Genomic DNA, 19,617 nt, shown 5'->3' on the forward strand with positions numbered 1-19,617 from the left:
AATCCCGAGGATCCAGAGAATCCACGGATGCCCGCCCACACACACACGCACACTTCTTTAGCAAAGGAAAAACAAATAATACAAATGTGCAGCACCTCTCATGTAATTATGAAGTGAAACCTGGCAAGATTTGCAAAAAAACTGATATTAGACTCTCAATATTACATACCGCAATGTTACATATTTGATTTAGACTTTTATGAGAAAATGTAATGAATGAATGTTAGAATTATAGCTATATTTTAGCTTTTTCTTAGAAGCAGCCAACAGGCGTCTTGTAAATGATTTTTATGGGAGACTTTCACATCAAATACATAAATGGTATTCATATTGTATTTGTTAAGTTATCATCTCCTGATCCCAGGTCATTCAATAAAACATTCTCAGAAACATTAGGCATGATGTAGGAATTGTAAATAACACTTTCCTTTTTCATTCTTATGAGATCTTCTTTTTACCCATTTGAATTCAGACCAGCGTATATTATAATACCACAACTGACTGACTGATTGGTCAACTTATCAGTTAAGAGAGGTTGTTTCTATTGTGTAAAAACATTACAATTACAAATTAAAATCTTTTATGACTTATGACACAATCATCAATCAACCTCTCTCATTCTAGCCTCTACTAAAAGAAACAAGTCATTTTTGCAACTTTGATGCCATCTACTGGACAAAGAGCTCAAGCAATCACTCCAGCACATAAAATAACATCCTTTTCATTCCACGAAACACAGTGGGCCTATTGAAGGACAGCCAGTCCACAAAATGAAAACATCAGGTTGTATCCATTATGAGTTGCACCATCATATTTGATTGTACAACATGAACTAACATTGTAATACTGCAGCAATTATCACCTTGCAGACATGTTATTGACATTACAAGTTCCATGATTCCTTTCAGCTACCCGTGGAAGCTATGTGGACCTCACATAGGTCTTGATGCATTACTAATAAAGGTCCATAGTCCATTATGTTTGCTTGTTCAGCTGTAGCCAGTTGTGGGCCCTCAGTCAGTAAAGGTTTAAAACTTCCAAAATCTCCTCCTTCACAGAATGAGGAGAATGCTGCTGAACACCAGGGCCACCAATGCTCGTTTCCCAGCAGTCAAAGCCAAAGCCTTGCAGGTCCTGAATAGTGTTCTGGATAACTAAGCAATCCGTCTCTACAAATTAAAAAGAGTCATGTCAAGTCGAGGTATAATTGTACATGCAAGTGAAAAAGGGATCACATTACTCATGTCTAGCTAGAAGCTAATAGGACTTGCTACAACTGCCGTGGAATTAAAGACTGCAATTCAGAGCAAGTGACTGGAAGCTTTGCAGAGGTGGTTTCACAGCCAGGTGTGACAATGTGAGCTCTGCTGTGAGAAGTGAACCTGCAAAGCCCCTCTAGCTAACAGCAGAAGGGCACACGGCAGGAGGTGCCACAACTGGAGCCAAACAAATATCCTGATCTCTCAACTCGGTAATCCTCAAGATGTGCAAAAATAGGGGGTGTGCTATGAATTCTTTCCTACCAGAGGTCTGGTAGTCCCCTGCTGAGACATAATAAGGTAGCAAGAGAAATGTTTTAGCACTTAACCTGGACAGGGTAGACACAGCTGCAAGGCTGTGCTAGTACACAGTAAAATCCTCAGCGTTTATTTAACGCTGAGGGTCTATTTGGTTACATGTGTATATACTCTCTGAGTTACAAATGGATAAATTAACTTTGAGGACTTTACTATGTACTAACCATAAATCATGTTGAAAATGTAAGACCTCAAATACAAGAACAACTTTTAAGAGACTGGCAAACCAGCATATGTCACCTCACTTTGTGCCTACTTCCTTAAATCAAACATTTTAGCTCAAAGACTTGGGAGAGCATTTTAAGAGACCAAAACTAGTTTGTTGACAATAGTTGCAATAGAAAGAGATACAAGCAACATGTGGTAACAAAGAACATGATTTGGGGTGCTATTTAGGGGGATTTAATACATACTGAACATGATTTGGGGTGCTATTTAGGGGGGCTGAATACATATTCAAATGATGAGTGTTAAAGGCTGCGGGCACAAACAAACACAAATAATTCAGGTTCTCTGTCCGTTTGTGTTGTCGAAGACTGAATGATAGACAGTATCCTCTTCACCAGTTATTATACACAGTAAGGCATATCTTCGCTGTTGGAGAAAGTGTATGTCCAAAACCGTTGCGTTTCAGGAAATGGAAAACAGAACCTGTGTTCCAGTGGATCCAATGTAGATATTATTTTGTCACAAGCTCTTGTTTACATAAGTGTATTGCTGCCATGTCAGGAAAATGTAATTTATTTAAATCACATAACGTGAAATGTTTCTAAGAAACAAGTCATCATAACAAGATATTATCTTATTAAAACGTGAAACTTATCATTACAACATGATAAGTTATCACATTTTAACATGATAAGTTATCACATTTTAACATGACATGTTATCACATTATAACGTGAAACATTTCATGTCATAACGTTTATCATAAGTTATCATGTCATAACGTGGTACATTTTTAGCACTTGAAATGTTTCACGTTACGGCAAAGAGAGTCGGAAGCCCACCGCTCCGTGTCGCCATTTAACAAAATATATATATAAATATGGAGATAAAAGGTTTCTGCCTGATATAAAAGTTAAAAGTAAGAAAAGTATAAATGAATACATTAAGTTACAAGTAAGGTACATTACCAGGTCTTAGGAGGGTTATGCCACATCCCCCTCCTCCAGCGCCTGTCAGCTTACTGTGAAGTCCTCTGGCGAGAGTGACACTGCATAGTGTGTCCAGGGCAGTGTGTCCAACGCCCATCACATTCAGGTGGTGCTGGTTAATGTCAATAAGCTCCTAAATACAGTATTTGACATTACACAAGCTGTAGTTAGAACCCACATGTGGCTCTGTGTGGGTTGAAATAAATCTCTTGGATATAAAATATGAAATGCACATTTATGAGTTGAAGAGTTAGCTAAAAAATCTTACCAATTATGGATTATTATTTTAATTACTGTTATCAATTACTGTTATTTAACATATTGGTCAATCTTGATCTTGGCAATACTGTCAACATGCTCTGTACCTCTAGAACATTGTAGTGCTCTCCTGTTATGGGTTCACTTGTCATGTCTGCGAGGGTTTTCTCGCAAGTGCAGGAAATGGCATCCACTGACTCAAGCACAGGGTACATGATAGAAGGAAACTACAAATGACAGAAGAAAAGGGGGGATAGATATTGTTTATTAACAACTTTCAACCTTGTGTCCCTATTTTGGGCATGTCATTATAGGTGTAAAGACTTGCCGATCTACAAGGTATTGTGTGCAAGTGAACTGTATGCACCGAGCAAACCATGTGTGTGTATAGATTGTTAAAAGGTGACTACACAAGTCCGACTGTAACTTTTAAATGTCGTGATCACAGCACTGCCTCCACACCATTAAGGCTTACCTCCATCTCAAGTGGAAATACACACACCTGCTGGTGTCACCACGGCAACAGCACACAGGGGTGCTGTCCTAGAGTTTAATTTCAATGTTTTCTACATTCTACATCAGGCACTAGAGAGTGACTGTGATGCTAACGCACTGGAGATTTTATTAATTACAGTGTTGGGAAGTAATACACAGGGGATGAAGTAACCATTTAGTACCTTGTTCATTTTGTCCTTCACCCCAGCAACAAGTACCTTGGTGCTACGTGGCACTTTCGTGTTTGTGAGGAGGATTCTCAACAATGGCACTCTAGAAATAAGAGTACAGACAGATTATTGAGCTCTCAGCAGAGCAATATTTACCAAGCTGCTGCTTTGTTAATGCAATAACTAAACGTGATCTCCGCTACATCTTAATTGTTTTAATTTTGCTCATCATTTCAATTGCAACAGAATAATAGTACCTGCTCAGCGGTATAATCTTCCCAGACAAGAATCTCAGCATGCCACCTACATGAAGGGAAGTGAATATTAGAGCTGTATGATAACGTACAATTTATAGAAATACTATCACATGACTGCCTGAGTACATAAACTGTCTGTGGAGATGAAAAGGGATATAATAGGCAAGTCAAGATAAGGTACATTTATTTATTTATTTGCGTAGGCAATTCAAACTTTAAAGTGCTTTACATGAGCCATGAAAACGCTTTTAAGGATAAATAAACCATCAAATAAAATAGCATAAAAGGAATAACGGTTTAAGTGCAATTATAGTTAAAATATTCCTGTTCATGTTATACACCATCAGAAATAAACTTGTTCATGTAAGAGTGAATGCTCTTACAAACTACAATACTCCTATTATATTATTATTATAATAACTAAAACTTTTTTCCACAACATGTTGAACTTACTGTAGTCTAATTAGTAATGTCTCCAAAGCACACATTTGCAGAACAGAGCTTATCACAGTCACAGAATACTGTACATTCCCCAAATGTAAAATATTCTACGTTAAGGGGCCCCTGGGGGCCACAGGCACACCGTTGCTCCCATCCGCACCAAACTTGGCACAAACAGTTCAGCGTTCAAACATGAGCTTATATAGTAACACCAGGGGCCACGTCAGGGGAAAATTGCACACATATGGAGCTTTACGGCATAAATGGCCATAACTCAGTGACCATTGCTCTGATCAGCGCAATATAGCAAATCTAGTAATAACATATCTGCAAAGCCAATAAGATTCAGTGCTTACCCCATGTGCCTACAGCATTGTCCACCCCTGAAGGATTACCATGAATGATCATCTCTCCCTGAAATGCCCAACTGTTAATTAGCTCCATATGTTCCTGACTCCACCTAGACTTACACAAAGTGCAGAAACAAAGCACAAAAAAACATGTAACACCCATAATAGTGACTTTCATACCCATTGTGTCTTAATATAACTCAGTCTCAAACCAAATGATGAGCAAAATTAAGTGTGAATATGGGTGTGAATATGTGTAATTGTGTTACTTTTTTTAAATTGAGATGCCCCATTAAGAGCATATACTTATTCTGTACATGACAAATGTGGTCTACATACATTGAGTCATAGTACATAGCACATGATAGCGAATGGGTCTCTCATTTGACCATAAATCACACAGCGGCCAGTTTGCTTTTACATCATAGTCGGGTATCATGCTCACCTCGGTATGACGTAAGAGCAAAATTGTCGGCGTGTGAATATGGTCCTACAATGACATTACCTGGCGGTGATGTCCCAGTCTTTGAGAGGAGTGGGAATGGCTCCACTGGCAGAGAGCAGAGCGGCTGCGAGGCACACAGAGAAGGCAGCACTTGACCCAAGTCCTGCTCCAGTTGGCAACTCTGACCACACAGTCACTGTCAAACTGGGCAAATCTCTTCCACGAATGAAAAACAAAGACATTTTAGCAAATAAATGCATTTAGTTAATGTAATACCAGATTCTGCCAATGATTATTAAAGGATGACTGATGGTACCATTTTTCCCCTACTCACTCTGTCTCAGAGAAACTGGGAACTGGAAACTCACCTACCAATGACATCATCGTTAGGCAGTTTCATTTAGATTTTTATTAACACGAGAACAATGGCTTCCATTATAGCATGCTAACTTTCCAGGAATAGAACGCCTGCAGTTTCTATTAACTTGGATTCCCCACCAATGGTGTCACTGGTAGGCGGGTTTCTGAACTGTCCACAGCCCTCCTCTGAGACACAGACAGAGTAGACAAAAATTGTACCATATTATCATGAGCATTACTGAGGACCAATTATATGAAGAAAGGTTGAAAATGGGTTAAGTCGTCCTTTAGAAAATGTAATGACAAAATTAATAGTACCAACACTGAAGTGGTTGGGAATAGCGATTTTGAATGGTATCGGAGTACCAATTAAATTAAAAGCTTTTGTTACAATGGCTTATTTGGGAAATACTCAAAACCTTATTTTGTATCCTTCACTCTGGTCAGAATCAACATGGTTGAAGCAAAGCATGTGAATATGCAACAGAAACTTGCTCAGCTAGCTGTCAATGTTGTCCGTCAGGGAAGCTGTTTTGGGCAGACAGGGGGATACTCTAAACTAATTGTCCGGCTCCTCTCCCAGGGGACAAACACATCCAGACTTGTTAAAGGCTGCAGTGTGGCCTAGTGCCAGACTCTCATTAGTGGCCATCCTGTCAGAACCCATCACCTCTCTCAGACACGCCAGCACTGTGTCAGGACTGATTAAGCATACCAACAACCTGCAGCTGTAATATGCCTGAACATTTTCCCTGTTTCCAGATGCTGAAGTCTCCAACACTAACATAGTGTCATTGGGCCCGATTCACTAAGCTGGTCGTAATATCAGTGTAAATAACATGTAAATAAAGTGACTAAAGGAGGGTTTACTTTCTCTAAGCAAAAAACAACGTGCAATTCACAAAGGGGTGTGTAAATCCATGATATGTGCGGATCACAGTTGTTCCTCATGTCAGAGGCGCGTTCATATGGAAGATCCTTTGCATCCCCCATTTAAGACCCAATGTCTTTTACCAGAATAAGAGATACTTCTGGTTCAGTGATAAAACTCAATGCACATACTCCCCCACTATGAGTCACTTTGACCAGTTTGAAATGTTTCTTTGACACAAGGGTTTTTAGAAGATGGAGTAGTTCACCCAAAAAAGTACTTATTTTCTATCAATTACACTCCCCATGAAGCATTGAATTCATGGAGATTATTTTGTTTTTGTCGCAATCCTAAGCCAATAATTTGATGAGGACTCAAGATGAGGAACAAAGCTGCAAAGAATCCCAATGCAATGTTCAAAATTCGGGACAGCCTCATCCCCCTGCTGAAAACATGGCTACTTATGTGGTCAGTGATGATCTCCTTTAGCCAAAGATATCAACCATATTTTTGAGTGGTGCCGAAGGCAACCACTCCTATATCTGGCTTTGTCTGTGTGGCCGTGTGTCCGTATGTATGTATGTATGTATGTATGTATGTATGTATGTCCGTGTGTCCACCAAGCTAACATTGGTCAAGCATCACGTGACACGTGACAATATGTTGAAAGGGTGTGCTTTGATTGGCTAGCGAGACTTATGACGAAATAGAGACATAGATGTCACTTCGAAACATTGTTTACATGTTTCGAAGTGACATCAGTGCCATCAGCCAAGTTAACATTGGACATGTTAGCTTGGCTGATTGAACATGTTAGCCAAGCTAACATGTTCTAATCCTTAGATGTTCTAATCTAAGAGAATCAGAACATTTCTAGAAAACTATGGTTAAAGATAGGGTAAGTGATTTCCTTTGGTTAAAATAGCACGGGTCTGCTGGCGGAGACTTGTGCTCCGAGGAGCACATTTTCTAGTCTGTTTTCTATGTCTGTCCACAAACATTGATGACAACATCAATACGGGGGTCAATACGGGGCTCATCAAAGGCACCACTCACTTCACACAGGGTGTGATTTTTTTTATAAAAGCGAAAGTGCTGAAATAACAATAACAGTTTTTACATGATTTTCACTTCACCAGGCTGGTTGCACACCCTGCAGACTTGGCTATGGCCAGAGGTCTGATGTCATGCACCTAGCAGCCTGAGGTGCTATTGGTCAACTTGGCCTTTGGCCACAAAAAACAGCGGAAGAGAGTTACATGGCTAAAATTTAAAGTCACATGTATTTTTATGCATAAAAAACTACATTTCAAACACTACTATTAAATATTAAAAGTTCTTTAAGTATTTGAAATATAAAATACTGTAAACATGAAAGGCACGTGCACAGACGGACAGATGGTCAGTGGAACCAGATGCCCTTTAGGTTACAGAGTTATATACATCAATTCCGGATATCAGAATCTTTGAGAGAGAGAGAAAAAAAAGTCTGCCTTCCTGTTCTCCAAAATATCATAATTGGTATTGGCCTTGAAGAATCCATATTGGACAACCTCTAAATATCATAGTACAGGGGTCTTCAACGTTTTCAGGCCAAGGACCCCCTAGCTGAGACAGAGATGAAGCAGGGACCCCCTCTATATTGTATAAAATGGTGTTTCAGATTAAACTTTTTTTGTTTACTTGGTCTGCTCTTTTTTTCCCTCTACACCTATACCTCTTTCACAACGCCTCGCGCTGCGAGGCGCTGTGATCGGCTATTTTTGGCTAATGGTTCTCCTCAGAAAAGGGATGCTAGGGTTCAAGTGGTATATTTAAAAAATGTAATTATATCACAAAGATTTGGTGGACCCCCTGTAGTAACTCCTACCCCCTAGGGGTCCAGGACCCACTGTTGAAGAACCCTGTTTTAGTTAGCTGCTCACCCCGATCCAAACAGAGAGAGGTAAATGTAGAGGAATGATAAGGTGGCCATGCTGCGAGTATCCAGGTTCCCATTAGTTACACCAATAAATTCACGAAGTCTCTTGATGAGTTCAGCATCCAGCAGTTTTACCTCCTCCCTCTTAGCTATAAGAAGAATGTCAAAACAAAACAATTAGCAACTGATTTGTAAATGTGTAAACTGCATTAGAAAACATACATCTTTGACAGTTTTTAGAGCGAAATCACTTGTTCATATGCCTTTCATTTGGCCTGTAGGTTCGGACACTTTAACCAATTCTTGATTAATTACATTAAAACTAGTTGTAGTCTAAATGTCAAAGCAATTTGTACACCACAGGGTGTAGAAATGGGTCATGGTGAATTGTGAATGATCAAATTAAATTATCATCATGTATGAGTGAGTCTGAATATTAATGAATATCAAAAACAAATTCAACAAATTCCCTGTGTGTGTGTGTGTGTGTGTGTGTGTGTGTGTGTGTGTGTGTGTGTGTGTGTGTGTGTGTATATACACTATATATATATATATATATATATATATATATATATAAAAGCTACAGATTTTGTTTTGGACATGGTTCCTGTCCAATTGTGATGCAAATCAAGATACATCAATATATATATATATATATATATATATATATAATCAATATGTTTTAACAGTGTCCGAACATTGCTCAACTCTACTCTTCACCATTCCTTACCACAAGAGTCGGGAAGAAGCTGCTTCAGTTCAGACAGATCCCAGCAGATGAATGTGTCGATATTTGGAAGATTGATACCAACTTTCCCCGTAGAGCTTGGCTTCAACCATAAATATGTTCTCAGGTTCAAACTCACTGCCAGAGCCACCTAGTATGGAGTATTATTGATTAAAAAAAAGACAGCAATGCAGTTATACAGTCAAAGAAATACATTTGGAAAACATCATATAGACGTATAGAAGTACAAGTGCTCTCACAAAGCATGGTTGATATTGTCTTTCACCCGACAATCAATCAGTCACAGTGGTGTAAAGTAACTAAGTACATTTACTCAAGTACTGTACTTACGTACAATTTTGATGTATTTTTACTGGAATATTTCCAATTTTCAGTACTTTTACGTCTACTCCACTACATTCCAGAGGCAAATATTATACTTTCTACTTTTGGTACTTTAAGCACGTGTTGAAATTTTGAATTCCGGACTTTTACTTGTAACAGAGTATTTCTACATTGCAGTATACTTTTAGTTAAGTAAAGAAAATTAGCATTTTTTCCACCACTGAGTCAGACAGACAGACAGACAGACAGACAGACAGACAGACAGTACATTATTTATCAAGTCTGTTCGGCAATATATCTTTGTTAAGCATTCACTCATCGATACGTATCATTGAGCTGGTGAATCCTGGAAACTAACCTTTCCATGAACAACTGCATGTTCTCCATGAAGGATAGCTTTCCCTGGAGCAGACACGATGCATTCTTTCACCTGCATGTCTATAATTATTCTAAGAAAAAGGTAGTCCTTCAGCGGATTCTATTTGAACTTGTTATGCGAACTATAACGTTAATCCTTAGAGACAGCAAAGCTACCATTAGCACATGTGCCCAAGATATATATGTCTTCTTCTCGTCGTTCGTTGCCGTATGTTCAGAATGGCTCACAGCGACATAAACTGTTAATCACAGCACTTCTATGGTCCGAGAAAGTATTAAAGTCGACCGAAAAAATGACACCTAAAAGAAACCTCCATTCATCCAGTGCTATGTGTGAACTGTCACAACAAAACAAACAGGCATACACACAGTATTGCCAGATTCTGTGAGAGAAATAAGCAGCCAGGTCTCTGAAAACAAACCCAAAAGAAGGGACTAGGCCACATGAGCGCTTGACTTACAAGATCTACAAGCTCACATTGCGACGCGTTGTGAGCTTGTAGATCTGCTATTTTCAGAAAGATCTTGAAAAGAAATATTTGGAATGTATATATGAGGGAAAAAATGGCTTGTTTTAAAAAAAATAAGCCCAAAAAAAGCCGCAGCCCGCATCTACCAATATTTACAAGCAACGTAACAGAAAAATAAGACCAAAGTCGCTTATAATAAGCGGACATGGCAACGATGGATATACCGAAGATGAGGAGGAGCTAAAATGTGGCTTCGGCTGGCAACAGCCAATGAGCGCTCGAACAAACGACACACATTTTACACTTATCCAATCACAATGCCATGTTTCCCTACGATGTATAGGTGCTTATGCTGGTGCGATTGGTCGTTCGATGAAATGACCAGCCCGCTACCCAGTGTTGCCATGTCCGCTTATTATAAGCGACTTTGAGCTTGTTTTTCTGTAAAGTTGCTTGATAGTTGCAGGTTGCGGTTTGTGTTTTTGGGCTTGTTTCACGATTTTTAAATGATTGTAACCAGCGGTTCTCACATAGATAAATATAAATGTCATGTACCTTAACCCAAATTAATATGCATTTGTCCCCTAACCCCCATCTGAAAATGTTTTGTGCCAGGGGACTAGATTTGTTAGAATGTTTCAAAATATTCCACATTTTATTTCAAGATTTTTTTTAGATAGTGGATATTTTCAATGTATACCGTATATAAGTTTAAAGTGCTCATAAATGGCCTAGTATAGTAGTAGTCACTTTTGGGCTTGTTTTCCTAGACCTGGTTGCTTATTTCTCTCACAAAATCTGGCAACGCTGACCAGGCAGCTACGGAATACCTGTGGGACAAAATAGATTGTACTGAAAACAAACATGGCTTCAGTTGTTATCAAACCAACTCAATTACGTTGCATTATAAGAGCAGCAAAATGTCTAAATCTGAATTGGACAAGAGCTTCCCTTGGGTTTGAGAGAAGGTAGTTACATGGCACTGTGTTAGTTAGATTTATGTTTCATTATGTTTATATGTCAGGCTACAACACACACTGGTGGTTGTGTAACTTGTGTTATCCACTATGGTGTTATCAGAGGAAAGTAGATATAGGCAAGTAATGATGTTTAGCTAGTACTACCTGTTATTATTACACTTAACCATATGCATATTTTGCAAACGTTTTGCTTTTTATCGTTGAACAGTTTTGTCACCGAAGGAGACTCTAAGATCCCTAAAATTTACACCAAAACTGGAGACAAAGGTCAGTTAAAATGCACGGTAACAGGATAGGTGGGCATTAGGGACATCTGGGCACCTCGATGTAAAATTGGGTATTTTATCCAAAATGAAAACAAAAAAAGTATATTTGGAAAATGTTTTTGAGTAAAGTAAAGTATACATAATTAGAACATGCTTAAACATTTAATTGATTGATTGATTGATGTACTTTATTTAGTAAGACATGAGAACAACTGTACATGGAAGTAATTCACAATACAAGACTCATTAAGCACTGAGCTTGTTTAAGATGAGATCCCCATGCACACAAATCATGATGACATATAAGAGACAGACAGATATACACACGACTATACAGAACGTCAAAAAAAAAGACAATTAAGGCCTAATATGAAGTTGAAGGAGAAAATGAAGTCTGATAATGATGTACCGTGCATGTTCACATCATGTATACTTTACATTACTTTTCTCAAACCATTTCTCAAATATTTTATGTTTTAACATTTTGGACAAAATAGCCAATTTCACATAGATGTGCCCATATGTCCATAGTGCCCACCTATCCTGTATCCAAAAGGCACCAGTGAACAGTGATGATGATTACACATTTCTATCGTAAATTCAAGTCAGATGGAATTAACTTTTATTACATTTTCTCATAGGTTTTTCCAGCACCTTCACAGGAGAAAGGAGGCCGAAAGAAGATCACGTGTTTGAAGCATTGGGAGCTACAGATGAATTGTCATCAGCCATAGGGTATGAAATGTATTATTAGTATTAATTGTAGTCATGTCACTATCAGATTTGAATTCATGTCTTTGGTCTGGCTAACTCAAAGTAATCAACTTTAATTCTACAGGTTGGCCAGGGAGTTCTGCATTGAAAAGGGCCATGAGTTCACTTATCAGCTAGACAAGGTTGGAATTCCAACTTCTACCAGCTTCCAGTAGTGCTGACAAATTAAATAATATACTTGTACATTAAATGCCTATTTCTCATCCCATAGATACAGTGCATATTACAAGATGTGGGGTCAAATATTGCCACTCCTCTGTCATCTGCGAGAGAAAGTCATATAAGTAATTTACATTTTATTTAGTACAGTGCATTTAATATCATTTGACTTATTGAAGTGATCCAGGATCTACCTGCCAATTTTTTCTTTCTTTTTGATTAGAGAAAACCAGGTTTTCCTCTCAACCAGTGGTGGACTTGGAAAGCTGGATTGATAAATTCACAGACGTACTCCCGCCACTCACCAACTTCATTTTACCTGTAAGTAAGCCCACTCACACTGAAACAAGGCTGTGGTCAGAGTGCAGTCTTTCGTGATATACAGTACATGTACATATCATGTTAACACTTGCATATTACATTCCACAGTCTGGAGGCAAGAGCAGTGCTGCTTTGCATGTAGCTCGGACAATCTGTCGCCGAGCAGAGCGCAGGTCAGTTCAACAGTATTCCACCGTAATAAAATCATAAAATATTCCTCAAAATGGCCTAGTTAGTCGTGATAATACTGACACAGTTGGCTGACAGCTCTCTGCTCCTATTTCAGTGTTGCTCCTATTGTGCGCTCAGGTGAAGCAGATCAAGATGTTGCCAAGTTTTTAAACAGGTCAGTACATGGCTTCTGTGGAATTTAATGCACAACCACAGGAACACAATGTACATGATTTATTGACCTCCTTCTGAATTATTATTCCATTATCCATTCAGATTGAGCGATTACCTGTTCACTGTGGCAAGATATGCAGCTATGAAAGAAGGCAACGAAGAGACAATCTACAAAAGGCCTGAATAACTACATCCTGGAGTGAGGAACATAAAGATATTTTGTTACTTTTTTTATTTTATGAGTACAAACCAAAATTCTGTATTCCAGTAAGTTAGGATGGAAAGAATACTAGAATATCCTACTCAAGTAGAAGTACTGTTACTTACATAAATATTACTTAACACATTGCCTGCCTAAGACGTATATATACGTCATTTAGAAATCAGCTGTTGCGTGCCAATGACGTATATATACGTCTTTGGAAAAAAGGGAAAAAAAAAAATTTTTTTTCAAAAAATTTTTTTTTTTTTTTTTGCATTTTTTTATAATTTCAACCCTTGTCGAATTATGAACAGATTAGGAGCTAAAAATGTTCGAAGATTTGCTGCTCCATTCACTTCAATGTTAAAATTCAAACGGACAAACAATTCACTTTGTTTTTTGGTTTAAAACTACTGCTTTTGAGCTATATTGAAACATCAACCAAACATGTCAACGAGGTCAAAATGACCTCGTTGACATTTGTGAAACCACACCTGAATCTCATCTGTGATTAGAAACCATCTGGGGATCAATCATACTGGAGGAAAAAAATCTGTGGCTACGCGAACAGGTACCAAAAACATGGCAAAACCCTGGCAGGCAACAGCTAAAAATCTGAAAAAACTCTGGCAGGCAATGTGTTAAGTATAACAGGGTTCCCATGTCATGGAATTCCTGGGAATAGTTTGGAATTAACTGAATGTTTTGAAAAATGTTTGGATATCATTTACATATTTTTTGGCTGTTATGATTTTGTTCATAAAAAACATGTCCCAAAACATGTCTAGCATTATGTGAAATTACTTGTTGAAAACTATACGCATGGTCACACTGAAAGGGCCAATGTGGCATCCTGACCACAGCCAATCAATATGAATACACCCTGCCAACCCGTTGCTCTCCCCTTAAGTGATTCCAAAGTGGTGACCATCTTTTCTTTATTAGAAAGATTTCTTAAAGGAGACACACCATGAATTTCACTTTTTTTTATTTTTTTGGTATTTTTTGGGCTCCCCAGTGTCTCTTGTACCCCAAAAAATATTTTTTGTTAACATTCAGTCATTCATTCTCATTTCAGAGATTTTCAGAATGGGCATGTCTAAACAGGCCATCTCAGAATGGCAAGTTTGCTTACCTCACCAAACTTTCTGCCCATGTATTTTGCCAGACAGAATTGCTCAGTACCGCAGTACAGCACCCCCCTGCCCAACAGGACGTTTTGGTATTGCAGCTGAAAGTGCTTTATAAGCCTGAGAGAATTGACTTGGGATGAGTATATCTGAGTGTTGATTTAGGCTCAAACCTTTTGAAAATGGTTTGAGGGACATACACCATATGATATTAAATATCAAATATTTTTTTTAAATTCATGGTGTGTCTCCTTTAAAGAATGTCCTTATTGGGCCATAACAGTATAACTAACTACTTACTCCCTGGCTTTCCAAAAGCAGTATTACTAAATTATATATTTTTAAAAGTTACATTTTAATTACTTCTTTCACAAATGTACTGCAAATAGTACATGCGGCTTCTAAATTACAGTAATGATAGTATTTGTAATGAGTTACTTCCACCCCTGTTAAAAAGTAAAGTGTTACTGTTTATTAATTTCATTGATAATTTCAGGATATAGCCATATAGGTCATACTCAAGCAAGCCAAACTTCACTGTAATGTAGTTGCATTACAAACACATTCAAATGAATATATTTGAACATCCATAATAATAGTAATGGTATTCTGTTTCACACAGCTACACCAGAATTGAGTTACGTGATGTATTGACCATGTTTAATCCAAAACCATATAACAGCAGATACTGCAGTGTTAAAACCCCTACATTTGTCTGTACATTATACACAGATGTATATATATAGTATGCTTTAAATAAATCTAATCATTTTGTTGTCACAATGGCCAGGCCATCCCACACTGTGAAAATATGCCACTGTGTTGAATATGTCATGGAGACATGAATTGGCTGTCACAGTCACAATGCATTCTTTCCCTCATTTTTATTTATTTCGGTCCATTTAACTCATTCATTTTTATTGCACCATGTCCAGTATTTGAATGTCAGGGTCTGGAGTGTTCAGCTTTCTTTCCAAATGTATCTATCATCACCCGACCTCTCATAGGATCTGGCACCAGCCCTCGCTCTTCTGAGAGAGTGTGCTGGCCCATGTCATTAGAGACAGATTGCGGTCGTCATAGGGTGGATAACGCAAGTAGGTGACACATTCAAACCGTGTGCCTCTTAGCAGGCACGATTTCCTGTGAGAAAATGTGTCAAAGCTGTTGCGCCCATGGAAGGAGCCCATTCCACTTGCCCCTGTCAAGTTTTAAAATAATTTTATATATTATTGATCCTTTTCACACAGACCCTGAGTTACATCATCCTGAGAGGGTTGGACTCCCATACACACACTAAACTTGGCATAATTTGTAGTCCCATGTGTCATATTTGTAAGGTTGCATGGTACCAACTTACCAACTCCGCCAAAAGGCAATGTCACCATTACACTCTGCAGGACGCTATCATTGGAACAAAAGCTCCCACTAGACGTCTCAGTCATTAGCCTTGAAATGACCTGTAAAAGGATGTGTGCATGAATAGAATATGCACTGGCAACACAAGTACTGTACATTGAATAAAGAATATAAAGATGTGTGCTTTTACCTTGCTGTTGGTAGAGTAAGCATACACACAGAGAGGCTTCTCTTGCCGTTTAATGAAGGCAATTGCCTCGTCTACATTGTTAATGGTCAGAACTGGAAGAACCGGGCCAAAAACTTCATGTTGCATGATGGGGTCCGAGTCTACCACCTCTGTCAGAATTGTTGGGGCTTCAGACAAGATAAAAACAAACCATCCATTACAAATATGTACAGTACATACAACATACAGTATTTGCACATTATAGTGCAAACTCTGGTGCATAAAGAAAATAATCGCAAATAGATTACCATTACCTATGTATTTTTCTTCTTCAATCACCTTCCCACCCATGGCCACCTTCCCAGACCTCAACAGCAGGTCTCTGGTACGGTTCAAGGTCTCCATATTCACCATGCGCCCAAAGCTATGGGACTCACGGGGATCAGAGCCATAGAACTGCACCAGGCAGCATTTCAGGGCCTGGACCAGCTTTACTTTGACATCAACATGGCACAGGATGTAGTCGGGAGCTACCACACTCTGCCCAGCGTTATGGAAACGTGCCCAGGCAATGCGTTGTGCTGTGATAAGGATGTCACATTGCTGGTCCACATAACATGGGTTCTTGCCACCCAGAACGAGTGTAATAGGTGTCAGTGTGCGAGCTGCAGCCTGAGCCACTCTGCTTCCATCCTCCTTGTTTCCTAGTGACAGTTGAAATTACAGTATAATCTTTATTTACCGTAATCTAATTGAGTGAGTAACCACAAAAACAACATATTTTGACAGCTGAATCATTTTCATCATCTTTACCTGTAAAGAAGATGTGATCAAAATTGAGTTCCGCAATTTCAGCCAAGTATTTTGGGCCTGCAAGAATCACATGGAAGCACTCCTTGAAAAAGAACAAAAATGAATTAGGTTAAATGATTTAAATGTTTGCATCAGGGACAAAACAGGTGTCTTTATCTCATACTGTTAACAATTTAGGCATTTCTAGAGCGATTTACAGTAAGCAAAACAAAACAAAACATATACTGTAGTAGTGTGCCATTTCAGCCAAGTTCATTATGCAGCTGACTAGTGATTACAATCTTAGTTGACAAAGGTGACTGGTACACTAAAGAGATAAGCCATCTTAACACAATATTTAAAATACATTGTGGCACAGTTGTATAAGCTTTTTTGTGACTTGCAAGGATGGCAATGTTATTTATTCAGAATCACTATACCATAAGCTAGTGCCACGATATACTGAATTAATTTCATGTTGTACAATTGTCATTCCTTGAAATATGACCAGATTTGTCTTCGATCTAGGATTTTTGGTTAATGGTTGCATTTGTCAGAAAATGAGGGTAGGAAAACTGTTTTCCATTTTGATGCATTAAAACAAACTATTGAATTAGATTCAAGTCTTTGATCATAAGAATTATTGAATCATCAACAGCCCTAATACACCAATACTTCCCCAAATAGAAAGATTTGTCACTCAATCTTGTTGGGATGGTAAGCAGAAGCTGTATCTATTATTCTTATGGAACTCTTATAACTACTAACATTATCCAGATATGAGGAGATGAGACGATGTAGAAGCTCTGCTGTGTGAGGGGTGCACTGAGAGGGGTTGATAATTGCACAGTTCCCTACAAAGATTAACACAAATACACAACATATCAATGGTCAAACTATTGGTAAGGGTGGATGTAAAAATATAGGCCTAAATTAAATATCTATTAAATATCTTTTAACAGGTACCTGCTGCGATGGCCCCTACCAATGGCACCAGACAGAGTTGGACAGGACTACACCAGGATCCTATGATCAACACCACACCCAGCGCCTCATTCACCACCAGACACTCATCTAATGTGGTGGACTACGCCAATAAGATAATGACAAAACAGCTCAAAATGAGTTCATTATAAGCCCATTTTTAAATTTAAATTATGTAAAGACCACTTCAGTTCTCAGGTTCTAATCTGATCTGGTGGGCTCAGTACAATGCATTGCTTTGTACCCTGGAGACGGCATGTTCTAAATCTTTGCATGGGTAAATAGCCGATGACAATGCTTTAAGAAATATTCTCATGTATCTCACCAGATTCCTTTCCACGCGTAGTGGTTGCATCCATTTCTTCAGGTTGTTGATAGCATAACGAGCCTCATTCTTCACAAGAATGAGCTCTGACACAACTGTCTCAAACCGTGACTGGGAAACAGGCACAAAAGTAGGCTACTAAAATATCTGAAACAAATCACCTCTTTAACAATTATATCTTTCTGACTGTAGAAACCTAATGCATTATTTCAACGTGAACACTGCAAACATAAACTTCAATATTGCAGGTGCTTTAGTCCACACCTTATGGAGGTCCCTTCCAAGAGCATCCACAAATTCACACTCATGTTCCTCCAGCATACGCACTAGGGCCTCAAGCTGAGCCAGTCTGAAGAATTCCTCAACTGTGCGCCCGGCTTGGAAGGCATGTCGAGCCCGCTGCAGCAGCTCCACACCCGCCACATGCTTCAAACAAGGCTCTCCTTGCCTGGTCCTGGAACACAAAATATGGTTAATAGTAAATTACCATAAATCATGTGTGGTCGGATCTAAATATCTGTCCAAATACGTTCACCATATACAGTAGGGGTTCTACAGTTCCATACCTTCTGCATGTTAAGCGGCCATTCCTTTGACATGCGTAACATGCCCTTGCTTTTCCACTCATTCTAACAAAACATCTTGCAGGTCTTTTCTAAGTAGATTTTATTTGTAGTTAAGACTTAAGCCTATTCAGACTGACCAGTTGAACCCCAGCTATGAAATTCCTGTATTTTCAGCCAATCAGTTGGTGAACTCCCACAGGGTTGACCTTATGTTGCCTCAGCTCTACTGTATGTTCCCTCAGGGTTGGGGTTGGAGTTAGTAGTAGTACTACAATTAAATTAACAGAGGGAAGTTAGGGTTGAGGAACAGACACGCATCCACAAAGCAAACCAACCATTTCTCTTGTGATTTTCCAGAAACTTTAAAACAACGTGGCAACTTAAGGGATCACGTTGTCCAAACCAAAGAGAACATTCACTTTACCTGCCAAATTAGCAACCCTATGTCTAGCCTTGTGTTCAGAAACAAATACAAACGTTCCAAATCATTGAATTTATATAGTAATTTAGTTGTCACAAAATAACCTACACAAAAGATTATCCCATAAATGTGTGCCTAGTGCTGCAGGTGTGCATTTACCTTTGTAATGTTTTAAACCAGTTTGTAGGAGAAGGGCTCTGTGGACTAGTCATCATTAATTATTCCAGTGATGATATGGATGGTAGTTAGTATCCAGAACCCATGCAGATCCTACAATTGGTTAACCTGTCATGAAGTACAAGGAGTGAGCACAGGTGAATAGAAAATGGGTTTTGGGGCGTGCAGAACATAACCCGCAGCTTTATTCTAGGAAATCTGAAAAAACATGGTTGTATCAGAAACTAAATTTCCCCACCCATAGCCTTATATAAATGTTGCAAATATAATCTGTCTCCAAGCAATTACTCATCGATCATTACAACAATGAAAAATATGTTTGCAGAATACTAAAAGGTGATATTTTATGGTTTAAAAAGTAAAAAGTTGTTAAAAAGTTAACTATTTTATGATATTAATCATTGCTAGCGTTTGTTCTGTAACAA

General features: G+C 38.6%; 3 protein-coding genes across 4 annotated transcripts; 1 reads left to right on the forward strand and 2 right to left on the reverse strand.

The window, feature by feature from the left end:
- Positions 1-47: 47 nt before the first annotated feature.
- On the reverse strand, positions 48-10,085 carry mvk (mevalonate kinase). Of its 2 annotated transcripts, XM_084054915.1 has the most exons (10): positions 9,733-10,085; positions 9,033-9,180; positions 8,307-8,451; positions 5,211-5,366; positions 4,712-4,815; positions 3,915-3,960; positions 3,670-3,760; positions 3,100-3,219; positions 2,714-2,867; positions 48-1,169 (listed from the first exon to the last, which is right to left on the reverse strand). In XM_084054915.1, the coding sequence occupies exons 1-10, from the start codon at positions 9,808-9,810 to the stop codon at positions 1,018-1,020; spliced, it is 1,194 nt and encodes a 397-aa protein (XP_083911041.1). In that variant the 5' UTR covers positions 9,811-10,085; the 3' UTR covers positions 48-1,017. The 2 variants fall into 2 exon arrangements, with proteins under 2 accessions (XP_083911041.1, XP_083911042.1); XM_084054916.1 differs by lacking the exon at positions 48-1,169 and having other exon boundaries at positions 2,733-2,867; positions 3,042-3,219.
- Positions 10,086-11,074: 989 nt separating this feature from the next.
- Positions 11,075-13,403, forward strand: mmab (metabolism of cobalamin associated B). The gene is made up of 9 exons (XM_084054187.1): positions 11,075-11,190; positions 11,411-11,469; positions 12,110-12,203; positions 12,307-12,364; positions 12,454-12,526; positions 12,625-12,722; positions 12,831-12,895; positions 13,009-13,068; positions 13,170-13,403. The coding sequence occupies exons 1-9, from the start codon at positions 11,087-11,089 to the stop codon at positions 13,252-13,254; spliced, it is 696 nt and encodes a 231-aa protein (XP_083910313.1). The 5' UTR covers positions 11,075-11,086; the 3' UTR covers positions 13,255-13,403.
- A 1,314-nt stretch (positions 13,404-14,717) lies between these two features.
- aldh3b4 (aldehyde dehydrogenase 3 family, member B4) lies at positions 14,718-19,227 on the reverse strand (the record flags this gene model as incomplete). Its single annotated transcript, XM_084054883.1, has 10 exons — positions 14,718-15,600; positions 15,760-15,859; positions 15,949-16,115; positions 16,242-16,631; positions 16,741-16,822; positions 17,488-17,573; positions 17,686-17,806; positions 18,029-18,139; positions 18,293-18,482; positions 19,175-19,227. 10 exons carry the CDS (start codon positions 19,225-19,227, stop codon positions 15,401-15,403), a joined length of 1,500 nt encoding a protein of 499 aa, XP_083911009.1. The 3' UTR covers positions 14,718-15,400.
- Positions 19,228-19,617: the final 390 nt, after the last annotated feature.

This window comes from Gymnoscopelus microlampas, assembly GCF_963454915.1.
Source record: "Gymnoscopelus microlampas genome assembly, chromosome: 4".
Classification (NCBI taxonomy): domain Eukaryota; kingdom Metazoa; phylum Chordata; class Actinopteri; order Myctophiformes; family Myctophidae; genus Gymnoscopelus; species Gymnoscopelus microlampas.

Coding starts and splice junctions, on each gene's coding strand:
- mvk (XM_084054915.1), bottom strand. CDS start 9,810: ATGCAGGTGAAAGAATGCATCGTGTCTGCTCCAGGGAAAGCTATCCTT. Junction 8,452..9,032: donor GCTTCTTCCCGACTCTTGTG/GTAAGGAATGGT, acceptor TTCTTCTTATAG/CTAAGAGGGAGGAGGTAAAA. Junction 1,170..2,713: donor CATAACCCTCCTAAGACCTG/GTAATGTACCTT, acceptor TTTAATTTGTAG/AGACGGATTGCTTAGTTATC.
- mmab (XM_084054187.1), top strand. CDS start 11,087: ATGGCTTCAGTTGTTATCAAACCAACTCAATTACGTTGCATTATAAGA. Junction 12,527..12,624: donor TGCGAGAGAAAGTCATATAA/GTAATTTACATT, acceptor CTTTTTGATTAG/AGAAAACCAGGTTTTCCTCT. Junction 12,723..12,830: donor TCACCAACTTCATTTTACCT/GTAAGTAAGCCC, acceptor TACATTCCACAG/TCTGGAGGCAAGAGCAGTGC.